Consider the following 27,891-nt stretch of genomic DNA (forward strand, 5'->3'; position numbering starts at 1 on the left):
GGTTATATAGCGCGGAGCGTGGAGCCCTCTCAGAGGCGGCCGGGAGCGCTCCGACTTGCTAGCGGCGCTGCGGTGCGGAGCCCAGTGCCCAAGTGACAGCCGCGGGGCGTGCAGGGCAGGGGACCCGAGACCGCGGGGTGGCTGCAAGCCGTGGGGCAGCGCCCGACTGCGCCGAACGGGTCGCCCCTTCCCGGCGCTCCCGCTGCCCCGCACCCCACTCTCCCACCCTCTCGCAACTTGGGTCAAGTTGACAACTCCCGAGGCGGCCGGCGGGCCCGTGCGGTCTCCGCTGCGCGCCCCTCCCCCGGGGTGAGAGGGAGCCGCCGCGCCGGCGGCTTGGCCATGAAGGCAGCGCGAGCCGACTAACTCTCGGCTGTCACCGCCGCTGCAGCGGGACCGGCCGGCGGGGCGGGCGCTGCGGGACGGACGGGCGGGCGGCCGCCGGCAGGAGGCGCCGAGCCGGGCGGCTGCCGCGGCGGGCACAGCCCGGGGCCGCCGCGTCGAACCCGGGCGGGAGTGGCCCCGCGCGAGCAGGGAGCGGCGCCGCGCACTCCAGCCCGGAGGGCGCCCCGGGAGAGGGCGCGGGGCGCTGCCTTCTGGTCGCGGCGGCTCTGACAAACGCCCCGGGGCCGGGAGCCGGGCTGCCCTGCGCGGGGTGAGCGCGGACGCGGACGCTGGACTCGTGCGGGGTTCCGGGCGTCGCGATGAACATCGTGGTGGAGTTCTTCGTGGTCACTTTCAAAGTGCTCTGGGCGTTCGTGCTGGCCGCGGCGCGCTGGCTCGTGCGGCCCAAGGAGAAGAGCGTGGCCGGCCAGGTGTGCCTCATCACGGGCGCCGGCAGCGGCCTGGGCCGCCTCTTCGCGCTGGAGTTCGCCCGGCGCCGGGCGCTGCTGGTGCTCTGGGACATCAACACTCAGAGCAACGAGGAGACGGCGGGCATGGTGCGCCACATCTACCGCGACCTGGAGGCGGCCGACGCCGCGGCGCTGCAAGGTAACTCGGACCTGCGCGCGCCCAAGCCTCGCCCCCCCCGCCCCCCGCGAGCGCTCCCCGGGAGGGCCCCGAACCCCGAGCCCGGGGTCAGCCCCGCTCTCGAGGAGGAGAACCTCCCCCCTCGTCTTCGGCGAGGGGAATTGGCCCCCTGGGAAAGGAACACGGTCCCCTCTGTTGTGGAAGGGGGGAAGGTGTGCCGAACCCTGGTCTTTACAGAGGTCCCGTCTCTATGGGGACGCATGTCGGGTTTCCTAAACCCTCTGAGGCTAGGAAAGACGGAACGTGTTAGCACAGGTTTGAACCCCTAAGAAACGCTTCACTCGCTTTTGCGTTGGGAGACCAAAGTGTCTGGGAAGTTGTTCTCAGAACCGACCGAGGCATGTCTGTAGGTTACCGTGGTCTGAACCGCCGAGGCTAGGGCGGCATTGATGATTTCACTATAACTTTAGCCGCGAGAAAATACATTGTTGAACCAGACACAGGTAAGTGCTTTAGTTACATACTCAGCCTGATTGAGAGAGGTTCTGTCTCTTTGAAAGCGCTTGGAGGATTTAAGACTCAATGTAAATTTATTCCATGTTTTCGATAACCTCAGGAAATCTGCCTCACTGTATATTTATTAACCTGAGTCTGACTTTTTTTTTTTTTTTTTTAAGACAAAGCAGAGACCACAACCGACTATAAATATTGGTCCAGGAAATTTGATAATGGCTCTTGCTCTTTGACAAAATTTTTCATTTCCGGAAAAAAACATTGAACTACACAGAGAAGATTAACTTGGGCCCCACCCCTCCCCCATATCGATCATTTTCCACCGAAAGTATTGGCACCTGCCTTTTAGGTCAGAAAACCAAAGGTCAAAACGGTTACATTTTCAACAGTGGTTGGAGGGGTAGCAAACACAGATATTTGTGTTCCCTGCTGAAACCTAAGAGATAAAGGTATTCAGAAAGCAGGAAAGAGATTTTGGTTTTTAAAATTGAGATCTTCTGCGGTAAAACTGCATATTTACCTGTGAACTTGATTTATGCCAGGTGCTTCTGGGGAGAGCTCAGCTGTTACAGTTAAAACAAACCTGTGACCTCCGTTCTTTCATGAGAAACTGGAGGTTCGTTTCTTGGCTTTGGATGACTTCAGATTGTTAGCTACAGTTTTGATTTGTGAGCCTTAAGAAAGGTTCCCATTTTGAAGGTGCTCTTCCTAAGAGAGTAAGAGCCGGTTCTGGCCCCTGGTCCTCAAAAAAAGAGGAGCATGTAGCATTTGTGTTTGGGAGGAGGGGGTGTTACTCTCTGGGCTGAGATCAGTTCTTTCCAGGTGTCTTTAGCTCCAGGAAGCTGATCCCATGAGGTCTGACTTGTATTGGGCTTGTCACAATTACATGATTTTCCCCTAAGCAAAGTTATCCAGTAAATTGCCGTAATTCCCAAAGACTCTTGGCGGAGGAAGGCAGCTGTAAGTTCAGTCATTGGCAAGCCTTATGGTGTTAGAAATTTGAAGCTCACTGTAGTATTTTTGTTTTGTGTGATCTTTGTCCTACTGATTGCCGTGTGACTCACGTTTTGCACCCCCCACCCCTTCTCTGTTCCATTTCCCCCCCTTCATCTGGACTTCCGAGGACAGCTGGAAATGGTGAGGAAGAAATTCTGCCCCATTGCAACTTGCAGGTTTTTACCTACACCTGTGATGTGGGAAAGAGGGAGAATGTCTACCTGACCGCGGAAAGGGTCCGCAAGGAGGTTGGCGAGGTCTCAGTCCTGGTCAATAATGCCGGTGTGGTCTCTGGGCATCACCTTCTGGAATGTCCCGATGAGCTCATTGAGAGGACCATGATGGTCAATTGCCACGCACACTTCTGGGTAAATATAAACATCCTTGTTTTTATTGCTAGGCCTTCGCCAATGAGAAGGTTGGGAAGGAGGCAGACTTCAGTACCAGCCTGGAAGACACCTATACTGTTTCACCACAAAGCTTCCTTCTAATTTGCTATTTACCCACTGTGAATTACACTGTGTGCTATCAAATAATTATTTTCTTCCCCCTCCCATGCAGCCTTTCTTGAGAGAGTAAAGGACTGAACATTTTGAACTAGTTTGAAAGATTGCCATAAAAATAACTAGAGGGAGCATAAAACCCTGGGTTTGTTTGTTTTACTTTCTGTTGAGTTTGTAAAACATTGGTTGTTCTTATGAATTCCTGAAGTCAGAGTTTAGGCTTCCAAATTACCGCTCAGCCACATTTTTGAAAGTGCCAGAGATTCTGAGATCAGCATTTGTGGTCCATTGGGAGTGGTCAGGCCACCCTGGCAGTCATTTCACATCCATTGACCGGCCACAGGGTCTGTGGCATTGTCCTGATGGGAGTACATCTCAGAACTTTCTCAGCTTACCAGATGCTTCTCTCGGGAGAACAGAAGTCCCCTGATAGGACGACAGAGTCGCTGTGTAAGGGGCAGAACGATGGGGAGACTTGGGGAAGGAGAGCCTAAAACCCTAGCAGCTTCTAACTGTCAGGACTACTACAGTGTCTAAGGATGAGAGGGAAGGAGGGCCTTCTGTTGCTCCAGGGACAGAACTAATCCCAGTTTTCCAGCTAAACTTCAGTAATGGTAGGTGTGAAGCTCGCCCCTATAACTATACACTGTTGACCCATTTTATTCCCTTCCTCCTCTGAAGTAATTCCCCTTTACTTTTGTCGACAGGTAAAAGCCAATAAAGAAAGGGTAAGGAGGTAGGATTTGGGGGGTTTGTTTTGTTTTTTTCTTTTGTATTTTCCATAGGCGGATTAGCCTTCTAATGGAACACAACAAAGAACTGTTTCTTTTAAATAGGTCACATTAAACCTCATTAATTTTTTAGCAACTGCTTAAAAACTTAATCTGGCTTTAGAAGTGCTTATTCAAATGTTGTTCCTTGGATATCAAACCATTTCTCTGATCCTGAAAGAAGCTTCCTTTTAATGTTTTATTTTCAAACATGAGTTCTATTTAACCCATTTTCAAACCTCTAGAAATGAACACATAAATGACTTGAGCTGACTTGAGCTAACTCCTATCAGTGTTTTAAATGAGTAAGGAGATTACCAAATACGGTTTGGGGGAATTTAAGTGTGCTTGTGGGGGGCGGGGAGCATGTGCATAGGGGTGTGTGTGTGTGTGTGTGTGTGTGTGTGTGTGTGTGTGTGTGTGTTGTGTACCGCGGGGGTGGAGAACTGAATAAAAGTCCCTGCTGCTGTGGGTCCACAAGAACAAGAGGCAAGGGGGAGCATCAGGTGAGTGAAGGGCAGTACAAATGAATAAACTTGGCAATACAGTTTATCAAGAATCATATGTGTTTATAATTCTGAGTAAAACAAGCAACCACCGTTTGAAATAAAAGACCTGTGAATTGCAGGTGAACTTGTAGTTTTCATATTTGAATAATAAGGATGGAACTGCCTTAGAAATTTCAGTTGATTTCCGTCAACTCGTCATCCTTAAACCGATATACAGCCATTGGTGGGCTGGTTGTGAACTAACACCAGGACTGTTTTTTCCCCAAAAGCCTTTGAGATGATCCTCGGTTTCTGAACTGTAAACTCTGACCTACACAATGCTCTAAAGTTTAGCCTTCTTGCCTGCTTTCTCTGCATGATGATTTTGCTGAATTGTAAAGTTTTACAATTGCAAATGCAACCACACTTTTAAAGAAACGCCATGCAGTCTGTAGTTAAGTACCTTGAAGAGGAAAACAGCCTCTTCTCGCTATATATCCTTATAAAATGAGAGCTAATTTAGAGTGTGTTAAGCACAGAAAAATCCATAGCTTTAGCTTTGAAAATGCACATCATTTGATATACTGTACCTCTTAATATTAAACTACTTTCTAACCTAAGGAGAAAATTGACCCAAATCTCCAACAGAAAAAATTATTGTGGAATTGAATCTATATACTAAGGAAGCACATACCACCTTCCCAGAGTCCTTACTTTGCTTTGAGATGTTGCTTAACTACACAATTTAGGGAGTTCTTGGAAGCCTTGACAGTAATGACGTCACTTCATATTAAAATATGGGAGGCTCCTGAATTCTCCAGCTGTTTTTCCCCTAAGCATCTAAACTTAAGAATTTATTTTCAATATTGAGTCAGAAAATTCATTTAAGAGTTGGAATTTCTGACTTCTTGCCGAGACTTACAAGTCTTTTAAGAAGTTGGGATCTAGCAACTGAACTTTAAAGGAAGACTTAAGTATAATTTTTTATAGGGATTGGGGGTGGGGGTGGGGGTGAATATGCAGTGATGTAAGAGCTACCTGAATTCAGCTTCCCTTCCAGTAGTCCTCTTTAGCAAAAATGTGCATGACAGCTGTCTAAAGACATATTGGCATATGCTGTTTTCCTTCCAGAGAAAATAACCAGTGTGTCTCTTTACTGTATTTGGATGGGGGAAAGAAGTTAGTTGCCCCATTCATTTTTAAACGTAAATCGGCTGAGCAAACAGTTGTTTGGTCATTTGAACAGATTGTCTTGAGCCAGACTTTTAAGTAGCAGTCGATGTCTGTTTTCATAATACACTAAATGGTATGTTGATGGTGACCCAGAATTAAAGTCACATGTAGTGAAATGGAAAACCATGTGGACTTCAACTGAAAACCTGTGGGTGCTCCTACTTCCAACCCCTTCTACTACTGCCTCTGCCTGGAGACCCTCTTCCTCCACTCTTCTACCTTTTAAGGCCTAGCTCAAGTTCTTAATATAATCTTCCCTCCCCACTCCAGCCCTTTTCTGGCATTTTTGCATATTAGAGCTGCAAGGATCCTTAGACATCGTCTTGTCCAATCCCTTGTTTTCTGATGAAGCTGCCCTTAAACGACTTGTCTAAAGCTTTTTCTCTTCTTGCCATTATTAATCTCTTGCAACATCTCTTCATTCTCCTCCTTTGTTGTACAGTATATGCTCGTTGGTGTAATTTTTTTTAATATTTCTGAGAGAGAGAGAGAGAGAGACCGAGACAGAGACAGCATGAGCAGGGGAGGGTCAGAGAAAGAGGGAGACACAGAATCAGAAGCAGGCTCCAGCCTCTGAGCTAGCTGTCAGCACAGAGCTCGACATGAGGCTCTAACCCGTAAACTGAGATCCTGACCTGAGCCAAAGTCAGATGCTTAACCGACTGATCCATCCAGGCGCCCCTCATTGGTGTAGTTTTTTACACATTGTGCCCTGAAATTCTGAAATCGATGGCAAGCTGTCTGAAGGCAGTTTGTTCTATACTTCTATTCGTTTTACCCTCCCTGCAAGAGAACTCCTAAGAATCAATAAACAATAAATGTTGATAGAATAAGCTAGACTTCTGCTTAAATCAGAAGGTAGCCTACTCGGAGGATACTCACAGGGGCCTGTCTTCTGAAATTTCAAAAGATAAGTAATATGTTAGACTAATTCAAGCTGCCTAAGATTGATGAGATTTCAAAATGGTGCTGGCTCACATTCATAGTTGTTTGTATCTCCTTTTGTTTTCCTGTACAAGTTTTCCATTCTTCTGGCCCTGCCTGTGTGCTCATCTTTACTGTAGTGTATTAACTCTGCTCATTGGTGCAAGGTTATCAACTATGAGAAGGCTGGTGTTGATAAACGAGTTTGAATCAAGCTCCAATTGAGTGCACAGCAACCATGCATCATTCCCAATGGCTAGGCCTCAAGAAGAGGATTTTTCTGCCTTCCTTCCTTGATTCGTAACCTCATACTCTATACTTCCAAGCAATTGGAAGTTTTTACAGTACTTGCCATTGTTCTGCACAGCCCCCCACTCTGCTGAGATACTTGATCGTCCAGTATTCTGTCACCAGCAGCTCTCCTAGGAACCTTCTTTTGGTCACTGGTCAAGAAGTGATGGATTTGGAGTGGGTTCTAGTCAGTATCATCTGTTGGGTGACGTTCTTGGTTAGGACAAGACCAGGAAAATGTGTGCAATACGGCGCACTTTCATTGGAGCGTAATCACAGAAACCATTCACCTAGGCTCCCTCTGTATCTCTGTGTGATACAAAACTTGAAAATACCTCTCTAGTCTCCTTTGAAATATGGCAGGCTGGCCTCCATACAGGAATTGCAAACCCGTGTTTCCCCCCAAAACGTTAATGTAGCTTCACTTATTATTTTTTAAGAGGAGTCAACTCTTAGCTTGCCGTTTTTACAACGCAGTTTATCTGTAGATCCATTTTGACCAAAGAGCTGCGTTTGGCCTTTATACGTGAGCAGCAAATTGATCCCTGATTAACCAAAAGGGGGTAGCAAAAGCATTTAACTCCAGGCCTTTTATGTTCTGAAGAAATTTTGCATGGTAAAGGGCTAAATCTGTCAAATAGCTAGTCGGTAATTTACTTCTATTGATACGGTAGTCAGACAAGATAATTGGTAGTTAATTAATAGACCACTTAACTTAAAAGGTTTCACAGTTTTAAAATACTAATTACTGAATTAGGCATTTATCTATATCTAAATGTCAAAAGTCTATTTAGTTAAAATCCATCCAGGAAAAGTAAAAGCCCACCACCTAGATCTGAGTAATGTAGCACTTAAAGACATTAGTGCTATGGTAGTACCTAATATCTCATGAATGGTCCCTAATCATTAATGTTTAAGTTCCTGTGTGATTTACTGGTTTTTAATCTCAAATACTGTATTGTTCTCTGGTTAGAGAAACCTAGTTCTGTTTAAGGCCTCTTAGATTTAGAATTTTTTAAAAAATCATTTCTAAAAGTGTTCATATAAAACTACTTGGCCAGTACTTTCTCCTTCAAACCATAATGTTAAGAATTGTTATACCAAATATTTTATACAGTATTGTTTTCCTATCTTAGGATAGTTACTAAAAGGTTGGAATTCATGGCCAGTTTTTTTTTTTTTTTTTTTATGTTTTATTTGTTTCTAGGAGACAGAGAGAGACAGCGTGAGCAGGAGAGGGTCAGAGAGAGAGGGAATCACAGACTGAAACAGGCTCCAGGCTCTGAGCTGGCAGTCAGCACAGAGCCCGACGCGGGGCTTGAACCCACGAACCGCGAGATCATGACCTAAGCGAAAGTCGGACGCTTAACCGACTAAGCCACCCAGGTGCCCCCATGGCCAGTTTTTAAGTCTGTACTGGAACTGGTTTCTGTTGTTAAATAAATATCATATGCATAAATATCATGTCTGAGCTTTAGAAATCAAGATTTCTTAGGTCTTGAACTGTAAATTGACATGGGGTAAGCATACTCTATCTTATTAATTCTTGTGAGCCTAGTTCAGAACTTAGGTAGCAACCATTGGGATACTTGGACTGTGTCCCTACAGGGCCATTTCATAGTCTTGTTTCCTAACACAGAATAAGATCATATACCCAATGAACATTGAGTTTCTATGTGGTGTATGTTACGTGCTAGGCCCAAATCTATTGCTACTAAAAATCAACTTCTATGACCTGGTAAAACATCTCTTGATGTCGCTGGTATGAGCAGGGAACCATCCTATAAAAATTTTTCCAGCATTTTTGGTATATGCTCTAATCTGTGTCTGGTTACCTCAGTTCAGAAAATATTGCTGGGTAACCAGTATCACATGAAGAAGTAACAGTGCTCCCATAATTGCCAAATCCAGTGTGCAGCTTGATCATTCTACAGAATGTGGTCCTGTTAACCAGCTCTGAAGCTCCAGTCTTCAGTTTCCATGAAAAACTCTCTTTCTCTGGGTTCTCTGGTCTTCCCAGTCCTCCTGGCCTCCCTCCTTCTGAGATGTAATGATTAGGATTGCATGCTCCGACCTCTTTTCACTGTGTACCTCTAGCTGGGTAATCTATTTATTTCAATGGCTTCATCTAATTTCTGAGACAGTTCCCAAGTTCACACACCTGTCTTGGCTGTTCCACTCCATTCATTAAAATCGACAAGTCTCTTAGCTGAACTAACAACTCCTTTTTGCCCCTTCTTGAATTTCCTGGTATGGCCAGTGCCAGGCTTGGGAACCTCAGTAATATCTTTAATTCTCCATCCTGCTCTCATTCATGAGTCCTGACTGTTCTGTTGCTACCGTGTACTTTGATCCCCTCCATCCCAGTCCTGCCTCATCCCATGCGCTTCCATCACCTCCTGCCTGGACTTTAGAAAGAGTCTGAACGTCGTTCCCTGTTCCCAGCCTTTGCTCTTCAACGTAGGGTTATCTTAGCAGACTCGAATTTGTTATGTGCCTGCTTAAAGATTATGCTGATGAGAACCTACTCCAAACCCTTGGGTGACCATATTGTTCACAGCATGAAGTCCAGGCTCATTAGCATGGCAGCTCAGATCTTCTAAAGCTGATTTCCACCTGCCTTCCAAACTCATCACCTATCATATCTCCTGGTCAACCTGAAACTCCTGCAGGGCTGGACACCTCACTGTGCCATGATGGAGTCCTGAGCGCTCAGCTATCTGCCATTTGAGTCATGTCTTACTGGGAGACCAAAGAAGCTGAATAGTTTAGACAAAATGTATCGCTACTCCTGAGAGAAAAATATTCACAATATTTCCATATTAATAGTCTCTTTATATATTAAGGGGGCAGTACTGTAGAATAGTTTAAAATTCCATCCAGGGAGTGGCCCACTCTAGTTTGATTATGTCCTGTTATCTTGATTCCTGGAAGCAGAGTTGGTGGTTTGTTTTTTTTTGTTTTTTGTTTTCCCCCCATTTCTTCCTTGTTATTTCTACATCTACGGCTCTATCCATTATCTGCCCAAGTAGAAATTAATCTATAGGACATGTCAAAGTGAAAGCATTCTTTAACCTATGCTAATGCTAACACTGATTGAATAGCTTGTTCACAAAGCTTGAATGGAGTGCACCTGGGTGGTGTCCCATAGCCATTCATTGCAGGATTGGGTCACTGGGGCCTAGGGAAGAGCTACAAACCCTGTGGCCAAATACTGAACTGCTCATATTCTCATTTATTCTCTCCATTTAAATTTGTTTTTACCATAACCATTTTTCAGACTTTTAAGATCATTGGCAAATTCTAGTGAGTTGACTTTAGTTAACTTGAATATGATTCCTTTCAAGAAGTTTAATAACCTCATTTGGGACTTAGCTATTTTTTAAAGTAGGAAACCCCATTTTATTTCAGTTTTTTCCTTGAGTTAAGGAATATTAACAGACTCATCTAAAATTTCTGTTCTATTTCTTTCAGAAACTAAAATTAAGATTCATTCAATTATAAGTAGCCCGTTGCCTCTGTTTAATTCAGATACCTGCCTTTGTGGATAGATGTATAGATGACACGTTTGCTTGTTTTGGACTGCTTGATGAATAATAAGGCTCATAACTATGGTGTATTTATAGCCAGTGGCATGGAAAAAGTCCATTTGAGCCACTGTGTTAAGTCCTAAATACCCAGGATGTTTTTGGAACCCCAAATTGTATGTACTATGCTGAATTTCCACTAGGGGGTGTCCTGGCAGGGTGGATTTGTATCTTATTTCCTTGTGCACACCCAAGCAGTAATTTTCCCAAGATAAAGGGCCTTTTGTAGGTAATCTTTGGAGTATGACAAACTCTGATAGTCCTTAAGAAATCAGGAACTATTCCCTGTATCAGCTGAATGCGTTAAATCTAATTTTTTGAGCCTGAAACTCTAGGGATCAGGTTAAGATATGTTAATCTCTCTTGGTTTAATTACTGATTTTTTTTTTTTAATCTCAGAAGTTACTATAGGAGTTAGCTATTCAAAGAACTAACCTTTTTTTTTTTTTTTTAATATTTTTATTCATTTCTAGGAGAGAGAGAGAGAGACAGCGCGAGCAGGGGAGGGTCAGAGAGAGAGGGAGTCACAGACTGAAACAGGCTCCAGGCTCTGAGCTGGCAGTCAGCACAGAGCCCGACGCGGGGCTCGAACCCACGAACCGCGAGATCATGACCTAAGCGAAAGTCGGACACTTAACCAACTAAGCCACCCAGGTGCCCCTCAAAGAACTAACCTTTTATAGTTTCTATCATCTGACCTAAAGATTCCTTTCAGGCTGAGGCCTCTTGTAAGCATAATGGGAAAATAGCTCAGAGGATGGTATCTTGTAATTCTTTCTTTGAAAATATGTGGTAGGCAGGGAGAGCGCACAGCCAGTCCTTGTAGCAGGCTGGCCTTCCAGAACTTCCCCATGTTGTGACATAACACCGAAGATACCACTGTTTAGAGTAAAGATTGTCAGAGCAGGGCCATAGGATTTAGTCACAGTTACCCTGACACATTTGGCCAGCCAGTCAGTTCCGGTCGGCCTGGGTTTGCAGGCTCTCGCCATCCCAGCCCGGGAGGGTATGCCTTTCAACACAGGGGACGCTTACATCTTTCACTTGATCTTACCCAGCATGGCCCATTCTTGGATTCCTTTTTTTCATTTTACTTTATTTGTCAATTCTCTTAGAAATCAAGTTCACACCTGTCAGGGACCATTTTCCTAAATGCTCTGAGACTAAAATTAAGTGAACCACGGGGAGAAAACTGAATATCCTCTCCTAATGATCATAAAACTTTCAACACTGCAGCAAATGCTGCTAGAATATTTAACAAGTCAGGGCAATTACTGCTGCAGCCTTGAGTGCTGTCAAATTAGCCCAACTGACAAGCCACTTACAATGAATTCACATTTGGAAACCAAACATTAAGTTGGTCTGTGAAACTTTCAAAGATCACACAGAGTTATGTGTGAAAGATGGCAATGGTGTTAACATTGTGAAGGTTGTTTTTTGTGGTGGTTTTGTTGTTGTTTTTGCTTGGTTTGGTTTGAGGAAACTGCCGTTTCTCTCTCATTTGCTGCTTGCATAAAAATGTGATTTTTTCTTGCCTTTCTTTCAAATAGCTTAGTACTGGAATTTTTAAATATTAACAAGGTTCAGCTTCTTAGTGTTATTCTAAACAATGGGGCTCAAAATAACACTTCCCAAATCAGTGTAACTGGGAAAATATTTGTGGTATAACTTATGTAAGAACATGGGTATTTTGAGGACAACTGAAACTTAAAATTCAAAGCCTGAATTTTCCCACCTGCAAATTACACTTAACATACTGCCCCCTACTGATTTCCAAGGATTTTTAAAACTGGGATAGTTCTATAATCTCTTGGGAAAGAGAAACATCAGGTGTAATAAATTCTCTTCAAAGAGTTCTGTACTAACTTTTCATATTTTTACGTTTGCTGGACTCTTCTCTGTCAAGCGTTGTAATTTCTATTTTCAGCAGTTGTTTTGTGATCCTGGTAAAAGGGGAGCGGAAGAGAGGATGGGAGAAGAGGTGTTACTGGAAAGCATTGTTGTTTCCCAGCATCATCTGGGATTCTGGATGGAGGGGGCTGGGCAGCTGAAGCAGCTGCTTAGCAGTATGGTTTTGAAGCTGCTTCTGGTGCCCAGCTCCTGGCAGTTTGCCAGAAGCGTGGTCTGGTGCTGTGTGGAAGGCAGGGAGGCCTGGGAGCCATACATAGTAAGAACCAGGAATTGTAGGAACTTGACGAAACAACATCACCAAAATTAGATGGCACTTGTAACCAAAATAGCCTGTAAATATACACTTAATGAGTCTTGAGTGCATTTACCATACTTTTATATAGCACTTAAATTTTACAGACCCTTTCATAAACACTCTCCTCTCATTTGAGCCTCAAAGCAACCCTGAATTAAAGAGAGCCATTATCCCCATTTTTATGGATGAGGAAACAAACCGAGAGGGAGGTTATAGGAATTGCCTAAGGTCACCCCTGGGGAAAGAAGAAGCTAGGACCCAGACCCTCATGCTAAGACTTTAGTTTAGAACTTCTACAAATACTAACCCAGGCCACAGGTTCAAAGCTCCTTGTCGATTTTCTTCTGTGAGTCACTTATGCTTTTGCCCTTTGGTATAATGAAAGAATCCACCTTCAAATGCTGATTGTTGTTTTTTTTTTTTTATTTTACTAGCATAGTTCATTTAGCAATGACTAACGAACCCTAGCCTAATATCCCCAGAAAGTTTGCTCCATAAATTAGACAAGAATGTAAAATTCTAAACTAAAGAACCAGCACCCCACCAGAATTTCATTACTAAAGCCCAGTTCATGTGTTTTTCCTTGCCTTTTCTGTAATTTTCCATGGTTTGCATCTGAGAGAGTCACCTCATTGAGAAGACTGTAGGATATCCTTGGTCACTTAGCTTCCTTGCTTTCCCTGGTTCACATGTCCGCACTGACAAGCTGGACACGAAACATAGTGAATAAACAAGGCGGCACCTCCACGACGACTGGCTACACAAAGTTCTAGAAATACTTGGTACCATAGTGTCAGTAACAGGATGGTTTTTTGTTTTTGTTGGTGTTGTTTTAAAGCTTATCTCCTGGAAAATGTAAAACTTTTATTCTGTTACATAATAATCTTATGGGATTAGAATTCCAGATAACTCTATAAACTTTTCCTTTGGAAATGCTAACCATGGATTTTCAGAATTAGGCAGTTTTGCGCAGCTGCTGTTGTCCAAACTTCTGGCCCCAGCATCTGATTCATAAAGGGCTAATTTTTTCCTAGGTAGGGTTTTTTTCTTGGGCCTACCAAAGCATGAAAGCCTCTGAAAGGTAAATGTGAAAAGTGGAAAAGGTAAAGGCTGAGGTGGAATAAGTAACTCCTTGTCTTGAAAGCTGAGCCTTCAGAGCCTCTGTGGATGCAGAGAGAAGACTTTGAAGCCTTCTAGGTCTCTGTTTGGGAGCCTGTTCTAACGGCTAAGGGCGTGTTCTGGTCCTTCTGCGCTGCTGTAACAGAATGGCATACACTGTGTGGGCTATAGACCACAGAAATTTCTGTCTCACAATTCTGGAAGCCAGCAGTCTAAGATCAGGGTGCCAGCAGGTCTGGCATCTGGTGAGGGCCCACTTCTTGGTTCATAGACTGCTGTCTGCTGAAACCTCACATGGCTGAAGGGGTGAGGGGTTTCTCTGGGGCCTTTATCAGAAGGGCACTGATCCCATTCCTGAGTGCTCCCTGAGGCCCCACCTTCTAACGCCATCACATTGAGTATCAGATTTTATCATGAATTTTGGGGACACAAACATTCAAAACAACAGCAGTGGGGCTTTCTAGTGCTAAAAATGGATCCAAGGCAAATATACAGAGAATCAGTTTGTAAACTCTCATAGTTGTCTATAGAAGGCTCTGGGAGCCCTTGACATTGGTTTGAACCAGCCTTTATCTTATAAACATTGTTGGAATGGTGCGGAGAGTGGGGCTTCCCAAACCTTAATATCCGGGTTCAGAGAACATGGGTAGGATAGAGGGTAGCAAACCTAATCTTCCAGTTCTGCTGAGATTTTAGGAGAAATTGATCTGAAGCCACTTGAGGTTTAGAGTAGACAGATTCCTCAGCTCTCGCTAGAGCCTTGTACTCAGCCTGTGGTCCAGAGCAGCGGCAGCAATGGCATCATCTGGCAGGCTGCACGTTAGAAAAGTGGACTCTCAGACCCCCTCCCAGACCTACTGGGTCAGAATCTGTATTCGACTTGGATCCCAGGTGATTCTTTGGCACGTCAAAGTTTGAAGAGGAACTGGTCTTGAATGCGCATTTTCCTTCTCACTTTCTCAATATTCTCCTTCCCCTTGCCTTTTTGTTTTTCTTTCCTTAGCTAATCAGCCCTTTAGGAATCTTGCAGACAAGAGAAATGCCAGACCACACACTCTGTGTTCCAATCCTAGTCTAAGATGATAATTATTTTTATTCCGGTCCAGTATCTAAAAGGAAGAGTGCAGGTGCTCTCTTGCTCACTATTCCCCTTGGCCACCATGCCCAGGATGGAGTTTCCAAAGCCCTAAGCCTCATGCAACAAAATCAAGACCATGCATTGAAGAGCTACATTCTCCCTGCCCAGGATAGGTTACAACCTTGCCTGTTGCGTATACCCCCTCCTCCGCTCCTGGCCCCTGGCATACCATTGGCATCCAGTGTCGGATAATGGAGGGAATGATTATCTCAGACACTTGCTGTACCTAAGAGGAGGTCTTTTTAGTTTTTGCAGTTTAGGAACATTTTAGGTGGTTTAGCCAGAGTTGTGATTGGTAAGTGATTAGTGCTGCCTTCTGTTCTTCTGTGAGGAACCTCGAATATACCAGACCAGTTGCTGGATCAGCAATCATTGTCCTTGAAGACATCTCTTAATTTAGCAGTGGAGTGGTAGTTCGAAGGTGCTGACATATAAGCTATGACGGATGAGCTTTTGAGCCCAAATTTAAGTTGTGAATTTTTTTTTAAGTTCAAAATGCCTTCTGAACCTAGAAAATGTCATTACACGATGAGAACTAAAGATTAGAAACAGTCATCAGTGTGGAACCTGATTTGCTAACGTGCATGTTCTTTCCGACGTTCAGTTTTTAACAGCGCCTACCACAATAGAGACCTCATAGACCCTCATCTATAATTCTATATATAAATTCTATGTTACAGTGCATGCTTAAGAGTAAGGTAAGTGTTCAGAAGCAACATCTTGATTATGTTTTTTACTTATGTAAAGATTTTAATTTTTTTGAAGATTCCACAGTAAGCAAACTAGGAAGCAAAGGAGGATGTAAACTATATACATAGACAAAATACAGAGAATGATGGAAGGTGATCATGGGGACATTGCTGGGCCATGCTGCGGGAATAGGGGCAGAGGGACAAAGGAGTCTGGGGCCTTCCAGAGGGCCTGAGCAGTGGCCGAGCTTGTGTGTGCAGTGTTTATGCCTCCTGGAAATGGTTACTAGTCACTAGAGCAGAAGCAGGGCCTCTGCCCTTTGGAAGATCTATCGTTATTACAAGTTCTGAGATGTGATTTGAGTTTGGGGCAAAGCAAAGGGATTAATGACAACGTGTTGTTTAGCAGACTATTTGGCAGCAATTTTGTGGGTTATTTTCATTATTCCGTAGAGCGTTATTAAATAGGGAAAGGGGCCTGAGCTTGAAGGAGATCATGGAACACTCCTTTGATCATCTGGGACTCAGCCAGGGGGAGGGTCAGGGAAGACAGCACTTCAGGAACCGTGCTCCGCATTCAGTTTCTTTTAAATACTGAGCTTCCCTGAATTCAGCCAAGACACAGAAAACTGATGTTTTGTAGATAATGTGTAATTTTGTTAATATGTGAGAGGCTTGAATTAAAGTTCCATTATTTTAAAAGGCACAGTCATGACATCACATAAACATTTAATGAAGAGATTTTTACTGCTCGCCAGATGCTGGCATCTACACTAATGGAACTGATACCAGATTGAGTCATTTACTAGAGTCTTATGCAAGTTACACCTCAGCGTTACAACTCGTATTTCAAATGTGTGGTAGGAATCGAAGAAAAAATTATTGGATCTAAGTCGTTGTAACATTTTTGAACAAAGAAACTGTGGAGAACCTTCTCTTTTTGTCTCGCAAATGACTTAAGATCAAGATCCAGAGAGGTCAAGTAGCAAGGATGGTTAGTTGGTTGGCAAGTTGGGACTGAAGACCAGTGTACTTTCCAGACAGATTGGAGTTTTAAGTCCCCTCCTTTCCAGCATTTCTGCATAGCGAACCCTAAGGTGCGAGGGAATGTTGATGTGTGAGTCGCTGCCTTGGGGTAGATTCACCCCATGGTTTAACAGTGGGAAGGCAAGTTAATGAAGCATTTATTTTTGCTGAATAACTCATGGTGTCATCATCTAGGTGTTCATTTGAAAAGCCCAGCTCTTTTATGAGCTTCTTGGTTGCAGGGCAACTGTAGGAATGTACTAGTGCATGTGTGTTAAGCATTAACTGCTGATGCCTTCAAACGTTAAACTAATCCCCGTAGCCTCAAAGTAGTAATAAAAAGGACAGTAGACGTAACATTGGTATGAATTCAACAGTTATGACATATTCTTTAGCCTCTCCTCTAGCCCCCAAAGCAGAACATTTTGTGTCAATCAGTTAAGAGATTTTGATGAATGTTTTGTTAAGTCAGAGGGTAGTTCCAGGCTTCAGTGTCGTGGGGCTCTGCTGCACAATTTGCCTGGAGACTTTCCTGTCTCTACAAACACACCAAATAAGAAAGAAAAGAAGCTGTCATTCAATTACAGTGATTTCAGAATTTGTGCTGTCAAATACAACTAAAAGATTTAGAGTCAATCAATATATTTCTAGCAAGTATAGGTTTAGTTTTTATTTCCTAATTAAAGATACTTTTATGGGGCCCCTGGCTGGCTCAGTCAGAAGAGCGTGCAACTCTTGTTCTCAGGGTCATGAGTTTGAGCCTCATGTTGGGTGTAGAGATTACTTAAATAATGAAAAAAAATTTCAAGATGATTTTGTAATGAAAGCTTTCAACTATCACGTTCTGTGATCAAAGTGAAATTTCTAAAGTTTGGTGGCCAGTATATTTACCAAGCAGATACCTTTAAATCTACAGAATGAAGGGTACTTATTTAGCCATATGTTCCTTTCCCAGGTTAGCTTGGGGGGCCGGGGGGGGGTGTAATGTCACCGTTTTTCAATCTTTAAACACGCTGATAATTTATCATATTAGCCTTTTAACTCCGCTCACTGTATTTTACCAGTGCCTTCAATGGTTTGGACTACTGAATCATAGTTTTCCAGGAGCAGTGACTGAGTTTTCAGAGAAGAGTGCCACCAGATGTCATTTTAGCCTTGTAAATAACCAGTGTGTTCCTTTGTGATTCTGATAAAGATAAGTTACTCCGGTAGCGACAGAGGCAGAAGGAGCAAAGCAGCAAACAGAGTTGCTGCGGCAGGTGGAGGGGCTGTGAGCGTGTCCAGCCAGGTGTGTTTGTGCAGTGGAGGCTTGACTGTACTTTTGTTGTCAAATCGTGCATGTACTGCCGTTCATTAGGGGGTTCTGAAAAGCCTTACACGTACTTGAGAAAACTATTGTTATGTGCTGTGGTGGTAATCTTTTTCCCATTGTAATATGATTTATGATCCTCTTCAGAAGTGAAAGTCTCCTGTTTTTTGGGGTGTTCAAATGAGAGATAAACACCTTAGAATGATTCTTTTTCAAAGATGCTTTTTCTGAAATTGACCATAAGACATTTATACAAACACAAAAGTACGGTATGAGGCCTTTTTCCTACTGTGAGAAATTAACTTTGCTTTTCCCTTCGTGTCCATTAACCTGGAATGGTTTGCAAATACGGAAAACACATTCTGGGTGTTTTACCCACACCTTTAAAATGTCATCAATCTCGAAATTTCAAAAGCCAGACTTTGCTGGATACCACGTTTCTTCACATTCCTTTTTGTTGGACTTCAGGCTAATTTGTCCTGACAGTGCAGCCACAGGCTCTGCGCTGCTGTGTGCCATTAAGAGCACCAGGAATGATCTGTAGGGTTAGAACTGTTGGAAGTTAATGTGGCGTAAACCTAACTTCCAAAGATTTCTCGAGATATGACATGTCATGTCTATGTCCAGTCACACTTCTGTTTAAGGAATTCTTGTTTATATTATAAATGACCTTTACAGTTATCTCTCAAAGTGTCCGGTGCTTTGAAGAAAAACCCCGAGGAGCTGTAGCAATATTAGGTTTAAGTATGTTTCCTAAGAATGTCAGTGTCCATTTGAATGTCCTTCTCCTCCCCCCCCTCTTTTTTTCTTTTTAGCCACATAGCAACCCCGTCAGCTGGTGGCAGATTATGGTATTGGAGTCATGTGATAAAATTACTCATGAGTATTCAAAGGTCTGTCTCCACACTTTTTAGCCAGAGGCAGAGGAGCCAGAGATAAGAGTTATCTCTTGCTGCAGATAAAATACTCCCTAGGTCCATTCCAACTTTAAATTCTCCCACTGACCATGCCAACGAGTACACATATTGGTTACTGACCCCCTAGATGGAGAGTCAGCCATTTTTCCTGGAAGAACTACATGTCCTCTGTTTTGTAGACATTTGGACAAAAAGACATAGCAATGGAGTGCAGTTCTCTGACTTCAGCTGAGCATCTAGCTGGCTTGCAGGCCCCCATTGGCACCAGCTAATAGCTCGGCACTTTCTGTAGCGCTCCCTTTACTGGGTGGTAACTTCTGAACTAGGTAATCCATCCTTCGAGTGGGGATCACACAGCAGTCCAGGTGTTCAGTGAGTTATTTGAGTTGCCCCTCTCGGATTCACCGAAGATGGCAGACGTGTAAATTTAAACTTAAGCCACTTGGGTGTGCTTTTTAGATTTGCCCTTCATGTTCTTTTAATGACTCTTTGAGACAAAGATCACGAACCTTAGCTTGAACTGACTGGTGTCATGGCAACTAGCACTTCACCTTTTGCCGGTCCCCATCTCATACATGCTACAATATTTGTGCACATTAATAATTCATTGCAAAGTGCCAGATTTCTTTGTGCTGTCAAACTGTGTCAAGGACGGAATATGCTGTTCTATCTCAGATGTCATCTACCAGACTGTTGAGGGCAGGAGTAATTAGAAAAGAAAACTAGTCAGGTTACTTGGGAAAATTCCTGAAAATATGATGCTTTCTAGCCACCCATTTATAGCATTTTTCTTGTAAACTAAGGAGTAGAATTAGTGTTGATCAAAGTTTATTTGGTAATGTGCCCCAGACACAAGGCAGGACTTGGGTTGTGGAAATAAGGCACAGGCAGTAATTGCTTGCCTCCATTCAGGCAGCAAAGGAAATGATTAACAGCCTTAGTGCTCAGTCACGTGGATCAGGCTCCAGGGCGAACCCTGAAAACTCAGGCTTAAAAAGAAACCTCAGTGGTCCTGATGTGAATGCTCTTCTCTCAGGCTTGCCTTTGTCTGGCACACAGTAGGAGCTGAGTGTTTGACCCCAGTTTTGGAAAACCGTGAGTCTGTGTTTCAAGGCTGACGCTGGCCTTGGATAGCTTTTTCCACCTCCCAGTTTCCTCAATCTTGTTTGTTCTCAACATTGATAGCAGTTGTGATTGTATTAGGCCTTTAACTGGTGAGCTTCCTAAATAAAGAAGATAGGCCTTTTGTCTGAGGATGTAGAAAATGCAATGACACATTGGATTTCATTTATACAGAAGGTCATGTTTGTCCCTGATTAGGCAAAGAAATCACATCTTTTGAACTAGACATTGACCTACCACTATTTTTTTTTTACTCTCTCTCTAAAGAAAACTTTAAAACCTGTATCACATTTACTGGTTACTCAAAGTGAAGCATATTTCTCTGAAAAGTGTTTACAGCCCACAATTGGAAAAGATTTTAGTCACTTAGTCATATTTGGATTCTTTTGTTGCTCTTCCTTTCTTCTTCTTCTTTCCTTTAAACACAAAACCAGTAGCTTAAATGTCCCTGCAGACTACTTGGTGGGAGGGTGGGTGGTAAGCAAAGCAGGCCCAAGTCATGTGTGTTAGAACACGCAGCCACAGTACCCCCTGGATGAGCTAGAACTGTTCTATTTGATGTGCTGACTTAACAGTTACGTGCTGGTAAGTGTAAATTCTGCTGAGAGACAGGCACGGAACCAGCCCCCATTGCAGCCAGATCATAAAACAGTACCTGCGTGTGATAGATAGATGTTCAAGAAATAAATTGTTGAATGAGGAAGTTAATACCACCGGACTAATTTCAGGAAAAGGAGAAGGGGTCATTAATCAGTTTTAGAACCATGCAACAAGTTAAACTTAAAAACCAGTTAGGAACTTGTTAATCTGGTATCACCTACCCTTTAGGTGGTGCTGGGGGTCTGGATTAGTCATTTGACACCTGCAGGCAACAACGAATGTCACACAGGAGCACGGGGAAGTCATTAGAGCCAACCTGCTCTGTGTCTGTGTGTTTTTAGCCAGGGCCAGCAGCCAGCTGGAGCGAGTGGTCACTGGTGTTGTGAACAAGCAGGGTCAGTGATTCGGATTCATCAGGTAATTAAGCAGCAAGTTCTTGCCAGCATTCTATACTGTGTGTCATTTCTTGGGATTCAGCATTGAGTACTTGCTACTAATCCTTTGAACTAAATCTATCCCTGTCTTCCAAGACCAGGCAAACTTTTAATACTTAGAAATGGTCTCTGAATAACATCAAGGATAAATTTTATACTTTTTAGCTAATCTGGGAATAGTTCATCATAACCAGATACATAAAAGAGGACTTTCAGACTTGATTACTTAAGGATACATTTTCTTATTTAGACTGGAATATATATGCTTCTTTAATGATGTTACTTTATTGTAATTCTGTGATAAAATGGCCATATGTAAGGTATTGGGCCTAAAATTGAACCTATAATGACCTGAAGTACTAGACCTTGCCTTTTTTTTAAATTGCTATCGTAATTGTCCTAGCCATTCTCACTAACTACTGCAAAGAAGTAAAATCCAGCTGAAACACGTCTTCTCTTCCATGCAGATGTATGCCAGCTCTCTGAAGTACACAAGGCACATTGTTCACATTCTCTCCTCCACAGGGTATCCCAGGGTAGTAATTCTCCCATAATCTTTGAAGCTTCATCTTGCAGCTTCATCTGAGGGACCCAGACAAATAAATATAAAATAATCAAAATCAAAATCCCTAGAACATGTAATTATATGTTATGGTGAATGGTACCGACCGTGCGTCTTAAATATGAACAAAATCAAGGTGGTACAGAATTCTATAAAGACTCACCACCTCCAGTAGAGAATTATTTGGAAGCTCCTGTGACATAGACATGTTTAAATACTGGTAAACGTGATTAATATTACACTTTGAATGACATAGGAGGGCACGGGAGTAGATTGTCAGAGAAGAGAAGAATTCACAGGTAAAATCTCACAGGTGAGAAGAAGCGTGCCCTGGGCAACCTCAGTGAGGAGGCCCAAACAAATGGGGGAGGAGGTGGGGGCGGGGGAGTTGCATGCTCATCAGGAGGCAGACTGGGGATGACCTTGGGACACTTGACAGACATCCATCTGGCAGTTGTGTGTGATTGGAACACAGAAAGGCTTCAAAATACATGGAATGACCATTTTTGATCTTGTACAAAAGTTATTGTAGCAAATCAAGTAATTATGCAAAAGTCGGTGATCCCTTGGCCAGGAAATCCTCAGAGAGGGTCATGCAACTCTTCTTTAAGTCCACTGTTTATTGTTTGGGTTTTTTGAACTTCGTAAATCATGGGGAGGCAGTGTTGGCAATGGGATATAACTCAACAGTAGACAGATTGCTCTTTGCTGCTTTCTTTTAAGAAGCAGGTTATAAAACTATTGGGAGCCTGGTAGAGTAGTTAATAGATCATCTTAAGCAATTTGAAGTAATTTTTTTTTTTTTTTTTTAATACAGCCTTGTATCTTGAAGACAAAAGAGCCAGGGGGGAGAGTAAAAAGTTTAGTGAATAAGAAATCAGTGCTGTCCCTGGTCTGTTGCCCCGAAACTTTGGCCATGTGCTTGGCTACACTGGCCAGTCACGTGCTTCTGTGGGCACGTCACTCCTGGTCAACCTCCACAGAGGAGTATGGTCATTCAGAACGCTGTAAGCTCGTGGCAGCGCAGTCAGCATAGGAGGACACAGTTTTCATTAAAACGGTCCTGTACTTCTAGCCCACATTTTTCCATCCCGAAGTACTTTACCTGCAGTAAGTACACGGTGGTAATGAAGCTGTGGGTGCTGGGACATGATTCTGGGATCTCTTCATTCACAGCTCTGGTACTGCGTGGATATGGCCATAAGGTAAGCATTCATACAAGGTGCGTCTTGGGTAAGCTAGAGGGCCTCTTACAGACCGGGGGATGGCTGTGTTAAAGTGTCATGAGCATCAAAAGATCTCTGACCTGGGAGTAGTTTAGATTAGCAGATTACTAGCACTTGAAAGGTGATAAAGAGCCTTCGACTAATGGCTTTCTTTTCATCTCTGGAGATTGTCCCCCAAAGCTCTTGTGTTACAGTCCTTTTGGTCACGGCTTTCTAATAGGCCTGCCATACCAATGATACGGTGCTATGTTACCCAGACACTTAAAGGATCTTCTCTCTTAATAAATGTATAAGATTTCTTAAAATGTGGGTAAAACAAAATGTGGGCAAAACATCTTGTAATCTCTAAAAGGCTTTTAGAGGAAATTCACAATGTCCGTTCTAAAGCTTGAATCTTCCTTCTCTTTCAGACCACTAAGGCTTTTCTTCCTACAATGCTGGAGATTAATCATGGTCATATTGTGACAGTTGCAAGTTCCTTGGGATTGTTCAGTACTGCTGGAGTTGAGGTTTGTTTGTCATATCTAAAGCATTTCCTTCATTCAGTTGGTTTGTCTCATGACGAATGTACCAAACTCCTGTGAAGAGTACCTGCTGCCTATACATTTATGGAAGTACTCTACCTGTGTGCGGTGTATGGAATGTTCTACAGTAACCAGGGCCAGCTGTTGAGGCCTAACTCTAGTATCCTCTGCCATAAAATCACTTCTAGTCTGACAAAGCAGCAGCAGGAAAAGTAGGTGCACCGGTCCTCAACGTGCCCCATTTCCATTAGCAGTTCTGCCTGATGACGGCAGGGAGGCGCAGGGTCGAGAATGAAAACGTGCAGGGCGCTGGCGCGGGAATCAGATGAATGAGGCCAAAGGTTGACATTCTGTTTTGGTCAACTTGCCAAAAGTGAGCCATCCTGTTATCAGCTCCTCAGGGGAGATGGCTGCGGCAGATGTGAGGTGTCTTGCAGTGTTAGATCTGTAGATCTGGGCTGACTCAAGCCCCGTTCTTCACCACATTCAAATTATAAAGCGCATGAGTGTGTCTCAGTCTGTCCTATGGCTGCCTATAGCATAAAATTAAAAACCCCATGCAAATACGCAGCAGGACACAGAATAATAGATGGTCTTCCATGTTCTACATTTCCACCCCTACGTTTCAAGTGGCATGAAGGAGAACTTTCTATACCGTGTGTGTTTTTTTTTTTTTTTTAACACAAATAGTTTATTGTCATATACCGTGTGTTCTTAGGTTAAGGTCTGGCTTACGTTTGCAAGGTATAGTTATCATTTTCTTCACTTTACACTAAAAAGAAAAGTGGACCACAACAACTTAATAACCTAAGCTAGACTCACCTTTGCTCTCGTAGCATTAATTAAACACACTGGATTTTTATTCTCCTTTACTGAACAAGAGGCCATCTGTAAATTTTCCAGACACTTCAAAGTGAACCTCTCTCCATTTTTAGCCTCAGCTTGTTAGCCTTTATAGAATCCTTTGTGGTCATTTCTTCAAAGTAATATGATACTTGGTCGATGTGGCAAAAAGTGTTCATCTGTTTCTGCTGTTGCTTTGAAAATATTATTTCTGCACCAAACCACATCAGATAGCTTTCTTTTAAAATGCTTTCCTTTTCTTTGCTTAGTCACCTGTAACCTTCTGTATCAAACATGTAACCAAAGTAATAGGATCAGGGAAGCTTGAGTTTGGTCAGTGGGTGGGGGATCTGTGCACATACTTAGTGTTTCTGTTCTCCCCCCCTTGAACTCAGGATTATTGTGCCAGTAAATTTGGAGTGGTGGGTTTTCATGAATCCCTGAGCCATGAGTTAAAGGCCGCTGAGAAGGATGGAATTAAAACAACGCTGGTTTGCCCTTACCTTGTAGACACGGGCATGTTCAGAGGCTGCCGTATCAGGTCAGTGAGAACCTATCTTATTACTGATAAAAAAGCTGTTTTAGAAATCATCTTTCCATATTGGGAGGATTTGTTGAATTGGATCTTGCACTATAACTATCATTTGACAATTAAACCTGTCATTTCATTGGTCAAGGTTTGTAAAGTTTGAGTGAAAAAGATTAACAGCTGAGGGTCCGGTGCCACGCAGATACTAACGGGAGGAAGTTAATCTAGAAGCATCAGAAAGGAATTGGTCTCACTGCCCCTTCAAGAAGGAAACAAATAGCCAGGATTTTCCTTAGAAGCTAAGTCCTTAGCAGTTATTTTGTTTTAGTATTAGTATTGGTAAATGAATGTGACTTTGATTCAGATATGAAACAATGTCACTGTCACAAAAGAGTAAGCCTTTCTTCTAAAAAGACCTTTGAAAATTGCTCTCCAGATTTGGGAGCTTCCTTTTGGTGGAGAGTATATATAGGTAAGTTCATTATAACAGAATGAGAAAATCTATTTAGATTTACTAAAAACTAAGTAAAACCCCCACCCCCTTTGAAGGGGGGCATATGGGAATATAAATGTCAGGCCACGTCAGACTTGAACTAAGCCGGTAAGCAAGCCCACGAATCATTAATAAGATACTTGTGAAGACCTGCTTACTCTGAGCTCTTTGCTGGGAAGAATTCGAAAGGCAAAGGAAGATAACTGAACCAGCTCCCTGTTGGTGAGGGCTGATCTTAACACATCCCAGGCCTGGCCGAGCTGGGAAGCTGGTAGAGCTTGATTTGAGTCATTCCAGTCTCAGGCTGACTCCTAGTCTGGACTGGGACCAGCCTCAAGCTCTGCCTCTATCCCCGTGTGTGTGTGTTTCTTCGTCTTGTATACTTAGAAGCCAAATGCCAAGAGTGTAAGGAGCCCCGTTTTCTATTTAGCATCATGGCAGGTGTCCAAAACTGGGGTGAGACCATGAAAAGGGGGGAAAGGAGTACATTATATTATTAGGTTATTTCAGTGTGTAATGTAATGGATGCAGCTGAAGGTAGGATGTCTATATGCACTTTGTTTCAGAGACAACCCCCCCCCCGACACACACACCAAGAAAATGCCTAAAGAATGTGTACAGCTGACTTTCTTCACTCAGGAAGGTTATGCCAGTGTAGACGCCATCATTTCAATAATACTTAGCACTAAAAGTTTGGCGTTGTTGGGGTGTTGGTGGCTCAGTCAGTTAAGCGTCCAACTTTGGCTCAGGTCATAATCTCACAGTTCGTGAATTCAAGCCCCACATTAGGCTCTGTGCTGACAGCCTGGAGCCTGCTTTGGATTCCAATTCTGTCTCCCTCTGTCTCTGCCCCTCCCCCACTTGCACGTACTCTTTCGAAAATGTTTAAAGAAATATATTAGAAATAAAGTATAGCATAATGTTTGAGTTTAATGTTTTTATACCAAACACCCTCTTCTTTTTCTATTGAAAAAATGTGAAATACATTTTAAGGCATTTTAAAAACACAATTTTCTCATTTTACAGGAAAGTAGACCAATTTTGCTTTTTTTTAAAACTTGTTTTCCAGACTATGCAAGTAAAATGTATTCATAGTAGGAAATTTTGGGGAATACAGAAGAGCACGATGAAGAAAACAAAATGAACCCACGTTAGATAACCTCACTATTAATGTTTGGATGTGTGTTTCCAGTCTTCACTACTTTGTGTTAATTCTTAATTTCGTTTTTCTAATGTGTAACTTCCAGGAAAGAAATTGAGCCTTTTCTGCCCCCTCTGAAGCCTGATTACTGCGTGAAGCAGGCCATGAAGGCCATCCTCACCGATCAGCCCATGATCTGCACCCCCCGCCTCATGTACATCGTGACGTTTATGAAGAGGTAACTCGGGAGGGGCTCCCTGGTGTGCTGGGTCTGCTCCACGCCCGCCCCACCCCTGTAGCTCAACACGGGACGTCACCCGTTTCCTAACGGCCACCTTTCCCTTTTCAGCATCCTCCCTTTTGAAGCAGTCGTGTGCATGTATCGGTTCCTAGGAGCAGACAAGTGTATGTACCCCTTTATTGCTCAAAGAAAACAAGCCACAAACAATAATGAAGCGAAAAATGGAATCTGAGAATCCATCTTTTTTGTACGGAATATCATTTCTATCAGAAGACGATCGAGGTGTTTCAGTCCGATCTGGATCTGCATCAGCATTACTGACATTCTCTGGATTCCAAATCCATGTTGACTTTTTTTAAATCACCTTTTTAAAAAAAATAATAAAGTGTAAATTAACCGACTAGAATACTTGGAAAACGTGATCAGCAAAAGTGAGCTTTACGTTGTTGCCAACAGGCTCCTTTTAGGCCAAAACCCAAACCCTGTCAAATCTTTTAGACAAGCGCTGTGTGACATCTCCAGGCTACCATTATTTTTTTTAATGAGCAGAAAGTCTAGAGATGATAACAGTGTGTTTCAGCTGTGTGGGTTTTTTTCTTTTTAATCCATAGAGTTTGTTAATTCTTGTAATTAAACTCTAGCCAATTGACGCCCTTGCAACTTCAAGGACTGATAGTGCTCTATTTTCACATGTTTTCTAAGTTTCAGTTTTGCAGAGCCTGCGTGGCTTTTCATGGTGTTTGTGTGTACAGCTCTTTTGAAAAGGAATTTTGAAATCTCCACCAATTTGAAGTAAATGATGTTTATTACAGTAAAGGTAATCAGGTCTCTTAAAGTTATAAGGACTAAAGTGCTAGCCAAATTTTTTATTTTGTCTCTGAAATCTTTAGGATCTGTTACTCTGCAGACCTAGTTATCCACAAAGGTCAGACATTTTCTACCTGTGAATTTTGCTGCATACAGAAAGTGCCCTTTCCTCAGGAAGTTGCTGTGTTTCATTTCTCTGAGTGGACTTGTAGCTAGAATACATAGCAGCTCCGCAAAGGAACAGTTTCTAAGATAGGGAACTTCCACATTAAAAAAAGTCCCCATTTTTGTGCCAACTAGGGTTACCGAGGGGGAAAAACCATATTCTACGGAGTACGTATGGAAGGGTGTAAAGATTCTTCTGAAAGTTTTATTCACATTGTAGAACAGCAATTGACATTTTTACAGTATTTTTTTGTAAAGCAAACTATTTGTGCCTTGAATTTGGTAAATGTGTATTAGTGAAATGTTGTTAAAGTGGACTTCTACCTCTGTATCTAAATGTATACCATCCACTTGTAAATTACTATAAACTATTATGTGATTGCCTTTTTTTTTTTTAGAATGTCTTGTTTAAATAGCGACCAATGTTTAAGGCTATTAAAATAAGCCATCTTTTACTAATTAATTGGGACGTTTTATAAAGGACTGATTAAATTTAAAGAATTAACCTACATGTGCAATGGAC

General features: G+C 42.9%; 1 protein-coding gene across 1 annotated transcript; it reads left to right on the forward strand.

The window, feature by feature from the left end:
* On the forward strand, window positions 1-27,873 carry RDH10 (retinol dehydrogenase 10). The gene is made up of 6 exons (XM_039238407.1): window positions 1-993; window positions 2,614-2,849; window positions 23,036-23,134; window positions 24,388-24,533; window positions 26,262-26,393; window positions 26,505-27,873. The coding sequence occupies exons 1-6, from the start codon at window positions 705-707 to the stop codon at window positions 26,626-26,628; spliced, it is 1,026 nt and encodes a 341-aa protein (XP_039094338.1). The 5' UTR covers window positions 1-704; the 3' UTR covers window positions 26,629-27,873.
* The last annotated feature ends 18 nt before the right edge of the window (window positions 27,874-27,891 follow it).

This window comes from Hyaena hyaena, unplaced genomic scaffold (genome assembly GCF_003009895.1).
Source record: "Hyaena hyaena isolate Hyena2069 unplaced genomic scaffold, ASM300989v1 scaffold_139, whole genome shotgun sequence".
Taxonomy (NCBI): Eukaryota; Metazoa; Chordata; class Mammalia; order Carnivora; family Hyaenidae; genus Hyaena; species Hyaena hyaena.

Excerpts from the sequence above, each read along its gene's own strand:
- RDH10 (XM_039238407.1), top strand. The coding sequence starts at position 705 with ATGAACATCGTGGTGGAGTTCTTCGTGGTCACTTTCAAAGTGCTCTGG. Across the intron at positions 994-2,613 it reads CGACGCCGCGGCGCTGCAAG|CTGGAAATGGTGAGGAAGAA; the intron begins GTAACTCGGACC and ends TTCCGAGGACAG. Across the intron at positions 26,394-26,504 it reads ATCGTGACGTTTATGAAGAG|CATCCTCCCTTTTGAAGCAG; the intron begins GTAACTCGGGAG and ends TTCCCTTTTCAG.